Source organism: Pistacia vera, unplaced genomic scaffold (assembly GCF_008641045.1).
Source record: "Pistacia vera cultivar Batoury unplaced genomic scaffold, PisVer_v2 Contig477, whole genome shotgun sequence".
Classification (NCBI taxonomy): Eukaryota; Viridiplantae; Streptophyta; class Magnoliopsida; order Sapindales; family Anacardiaceae; genus Pistacia; species Pistacia vera.
In genome coordinates this window covers 256,168-260,909 of record NW_022196309.1, presented here as the reverse complement: position 1 = coordinate 260,909, position 4,742 = coordinate 256,168, and the positions used below count along the sequence as shown (strand labels likewise).

The following is a 4,742-nucleotide window of genomic DNA, read 5'->3' as shown; positions in this document are numbered from 1 at the left end:
AAATTTGTATAATTTAATAATTATTATGTCTTAATCTAATTAGTTTATTTGGTTAGAATAAATTTGTTTATAATATGTTTTAAAAACATTAAATAAACATATTGCGGAATAGGCAGACCCTATGTCTAGTTATATAATATTTTCCAATAATAGCGTGTGCGTTTCAAATGGTTTATATAAAGTTTTTAAGAAGTATTTTTACAAGAGTTTAAGTGAACCAACGGGGTGTTTTTTTTTTAAATTATTGTGGGTGCCTGACTGGGAAATCAGAAATGAAATGAACAACGGGTCGGGTTGAACTGGGCCGGGGAGAAAAAATTTCGATCCGAAAACAGAAACTTTACCCTCAGGTTTCGACTTCGATACTCGATTCACCTTCACTCTCCTCCATGGCTTTGCTCGGCGACGACGGACGCGGTTACGAGTTGGCTCGGAAGTTGGAGGTATGCGGCGTGTGGCGCACCTGGCTCGGTGACACTTACTATTCTTCTTTCGTTCACTCCCTCTCTTCGCCTGCCACGTGGGAGTCCTTCATGCGAGCCGACCACACCAAATCTAAGTCTCAGATCCATCTCCAACTCCGCGCACGCGCTCTATTGTTCGACAAAGCCGCCATCTCTCTGTTTCTTCCAAATGATGATCCTTCTTCTGCTTCCGTCTCGAAGCTCAATCCAAACTGTGAGTCTCTGTTTCTTCACTTGTTTCAGTCGTGAATTTTGTAACCGGTTTCCTTGTGTTTAGATTTGCAGTTGCACGGCGATGACTTGTACTTCACTCTGGAAAATAATTCGCAAGACGGGGTTCAAATGCGAGAAACTATTGGTTCGTCAAATACTGTGCCGTCCAAGGTTTGATAACCTAATTATATTTGTTACATTATTATTCTAGTGTTATGCTAATTTTTATTATTGGTCTGGTATCCATCACATACAAATGTTTTCCTGAATTTGTGATGTAATATATGTGTTCTCATTAAACCGTAGAGATTACAGTACTAGAATGAACATATGGAGTTATTTTTGTGTTAATTTTTGCTAAAAATGTTGATTGGGTTTGCAGAATCAGTTGAAATCAGCTTATAATACTGGAACAAGATATGATGAATCCCAGTATGATATGTTGCCCCAGAGATTTCGGAGTGACGAATTGCCGGAAACATGGTATGATCGGTTTATTGAGAAGTATAAACTTAGTAGACCATATAAGGTATTGCTGGGGCAACGAGAGTTGGATAAACGTACCCCTGAGGGGATGTCTGATTACCTTAGAGTTGTTCAGAAACATAAGAGAAGGCGTGTACCATTTCTGGAGGATCAGTGCACAGGCTCTGGAAATTCTGTCTCGGAGAGTACATCCAGCATGCTGTCAGATTCTGTTTCAGATTTTGGTAACTCGGTTGATGGAGACATTTTTTTACCTGAAGCAATGTTTTTAATGAATAGTGTGCCTCATTTTGCAGTCCCGGCAATTAATAGAGAGAAAATTAACCTAAAAGTAGAGTTGAATGGGATTCTTGATACCTTGCCTCAGGTTATGACCAGGAGTCCTGTTATGATTGAGAGGCTTGGTATACAGCCTGAGTACCTTGGCATGGAACAAGGAGGCAACTTTCATCGTGGAAAAAATGTTTCTGAAGGGAATAATAAATGTCTTTCTGAAGAGCAAGCATCACAGGTGTCTCAAAAGGTAATAGCCCGCCTACTGACTGTTTCGGGATTTGATGGTGCTACTAAAGTCTCGTTGGAAGTGTTTTCTCAATTGCTTGGATGTCAAATTCGTAAATTAGGCGTTACCTTGAAAGTTCTTTCTGATGGTTACAGACAACATTGTTCTGCCATTGAACTAATTAGGATGTTTCTTGAAGTAGCTGGATATAGGTAAGTTTGAAGTTCTTTTTGTATTAAATTTGTGGTATTGGTTAAACTTTGTTGCTTTTTTGCCTTCCAGAGAAGTGTTATCCACACGTGTTTCTTCTGTTTAGTAAAATAATATATTTGCATGTATTGTACATTCAAATGGGCTACTGCCATTTGACTGTTATATGACTAAATTTTGGAAAATAACGAACAGTTATTATCGTAATTATTTCATTAGTAAATGAAATAGTTAACTAAAATTTCTATCAGTTTTACGTGGGCTTGTAATTGCATCATTATTTTCTGCTGGCTTGGTTAAATGGCATAGTGCTTGTTCTGTTGTGTCCATTGTCTAACATATTTCTCTTTTTTACTCACTAGAACTTTTGAGGTTTTTACGGAGCTTGTTAAGGAAGGTAGTAGGAATATAGTGCCACAAACTCAGCAACAAGTACATGGAATGCAGCCACAATCGCAGGCGCAGCAACAGAGTACCCTTAGACTACCCCAGCAGGTATGTTCTTCTGCATGGTTTCTTGTATGAGTTGGATTTAACTAAGGGATTCTTTAGGAAGTCCTGATTCATGTCTAGCTGTTCTAATCTTTTAACCAAATTATCCCCCATCCAACTCCTGAAATATCAGAGTAACAATATTTGTCGCTTCCCCTCAAGCAGTCCTAAGAGGAGAACATTAAGGGGCATTTGGTGTAACGCATTGGATCGAACTAATTTTTTTCGTATTGGATTGGAGTGAATTGAATTAGGGCTAGAATAGGGTGATTGTGGTTGGAACAATAGAAAATAATTAGGTTTAAGGAAAACCTTAGAATTAAAATTCTGAACTAAAGAAAAGATACAATACGCAAACTGACTCCTGTTGTCTATTTATACTAGTTAGGACAAATCCTAATTCTAGACTGAAAACTATTCCTAATAAATATTTTATTAAATAGGAATCCTAAATAAAGATGGAAAACTGAAATCCTAATTTAACTTGATTTAACTTGGATGCTCCTGCATCAGGGGTGCAGTCTTTTTTCTTTTCAAATTGATACAGCTTATAATGCAGTCTCATTTGCCAAAATTGGAGCCAAACAGCGACTAAAAAAAAAAAAATAAATAATGCCTTCCCTTCCATTAAATACTGCCCAGCGCAGCCAACCAAGCACACCTTGAAAGTTTACAAATGCGTGAAGCTTTTTTTTTTTTTTTTTTTTTCCTGAGCACAACTGATGTGACTGGATTTATGATTATTATCAGTGAACTGATTTTATAGACGATGAAACCAGCTCCTGAGGTTTTTGAAGCTCTAGTATGTTTATATTTCTTTCATTGATTGGTAAATTCTTTAAATGTTGTACCTGAGACTGTTATTGAATCATGATTTCTTGATGTTGGGGTTTAATAGTGAATTTTGAGGAGAGTTAATACCTTTGTATGTATAGCTTACACTATAGATAAACGAGTCCTAATGTTGAATTTTCGATATGGCATTGTTGGAAATTCCTCCACTAAAATTTTATTTTGAAGCTACAGTTACCACGACAAATGAATCAGCAAATACAGCAGGTGGTTCAACCTCAAAATTTGGCTTTACAGCTGCAGCAGCAACACTTGGAGAGGATGCGGAAACGCCAACCAACCAATCCTCACCCTGGCATGGATATGGATAAAGACCGACCCACGGTAACAGCCAAGGTGGAGAACTCTTCAGAACTGCAAATGGATGCAAACCCCTTAAATGCAGTTAATCCCAGGCAATCTCAAATGCAGTTCCGGCAACAACTGTCAAATCTCCATTTAAAATCTAGCAATCAGTTGAGACAGTTGGCGTCTGTTCAAATTCCTCAATTGCAGACTCCTCAAGTGCAGGCACCTCAAATGCAGACACCTCAAGTGCCAACACCTCAGGTGCAGACGTCTCAAATGCAGACACCTCAGGTGCAGACGTCTCCAATGCAGACACCTCCAATGCATACACCTCCACTGCATACACCTCCAATGCAGACACCTCCAATGCAGACACCCCAAGTGCAGACACAGTAAGAATTAAAAAGAAATACTGAATTTTACTTACAGTTCTGGGAAAAAAAAAGAAAAAAAGAGAGAAAAAGAAAGTTAATTAGAGCTGATTAAAAGTGATCATTCTGAATCAAGTTGTGTGCATGCAGGAATATGGGCATTGTTAGGGCTCCTCCAGTGAAGGTTGATGGTTTCCAGGAATTGATGGGTGGAGATGCTTCATCAAAACATGATTCAGAGGAAAGTAAGCTGACTTCCCCGATAAGTAAATAGGTTTGGAGGTATTTATTAGGCAGTTGTGCGTCAACTCAGGCTATTTTAGCCACATGTAGTTTTATTGCAATTGTTTGCTTCTTTTGTTGTTTAAAGGAAAAAAAGATGTTGAATCTGTAGAAAATATAATTTAAATATATAATTCATGTATAGTTGATGCTCCAAGAAATCTTCTGGCAGAGCTAGTAAACAAGCTAGAAGACCCCTAGAGCCCATTTCCTGAGTTAGACAACTGACAATGTAGGAATCCTTTGTGCATTTTGTAGCGTAAGCTGTCATGCATATATACTCTACTTGAAGCTAGTTTATTTGGTGTTTCATAGAGGGCATTAGTCTTCTGTCTTAGAATAATTTCTTATCTTATCATTGTTGCCTTTTTTTGGTTCCAACTCTGGATTAGGATCCTGTTCTACAGGTACTGTTAATGTAGGCCTATAGTACAAGGAAACACTTAAGACGATTCGTATCTTATGTGTTGTTTAGTATCTGCAGATTGTGCCTGAATTGAACAAGAGGACCATGATATAGCTTTGGTGGATCAATAGTTTGGTTCATGATATAAGGGGATTGGGGACCGTGGCCATAGTCAC

General features: G+C 38.1%; 1 protein-coding gene across 1 annotated transcript; it reads left to right on the top strand.

The window, feature by feature from the left end:
* Positions 1–202: 202 nt before the first annotated feature.
* On the top strand, positions 203–4,495 carry LOC116146384. Its single transcript, XM_031431786.1, has 6 exons — positions 203–678; positions 742–848; positions 1,060–1,877; positions 2,238–2,370; positions 3,394–3,899; positions 4,029–4,495. The coding sequence occupies exons 1-6, from the start codon at positions 390–392 to the stop codon at positions 4,150–4,152; spliced, it is 1,977 nt and encodes a 658-aa protein (XP_031287646.1). The 5' UTR covers positions 203–389; the 3' UTR covers positions 4,153–4,495.
* The last annotated feature ends 247 nt before the right edge of the window (positions 4,496–4,742 follow it).

Excerpts from the sequence above, each read along its gene's own strand:
- LOC116146384 (XM_031431786.1), top strand. The coding sequence starts at position 390 with ATGGCTTTGCTCGGCGACGACGGACGCGGTTACGAGTTGGCTCGGAAG. Across the intron at positions 679-741 it reads CTCGAAGCTCAATCCAAACT|ATTTGCAGTTGCACGGCGAT; the intron begins GTGAGTCTCTGT and ends CCTTGTGTTTAG. Across the intron at positions 2,371-3,393 it reads CCCTTAGACTACCCCAGCAG|TTACCACGACAAATGAATCA; the intron begins GTATGTTCTTCT and ends TTGAAGCTACAG.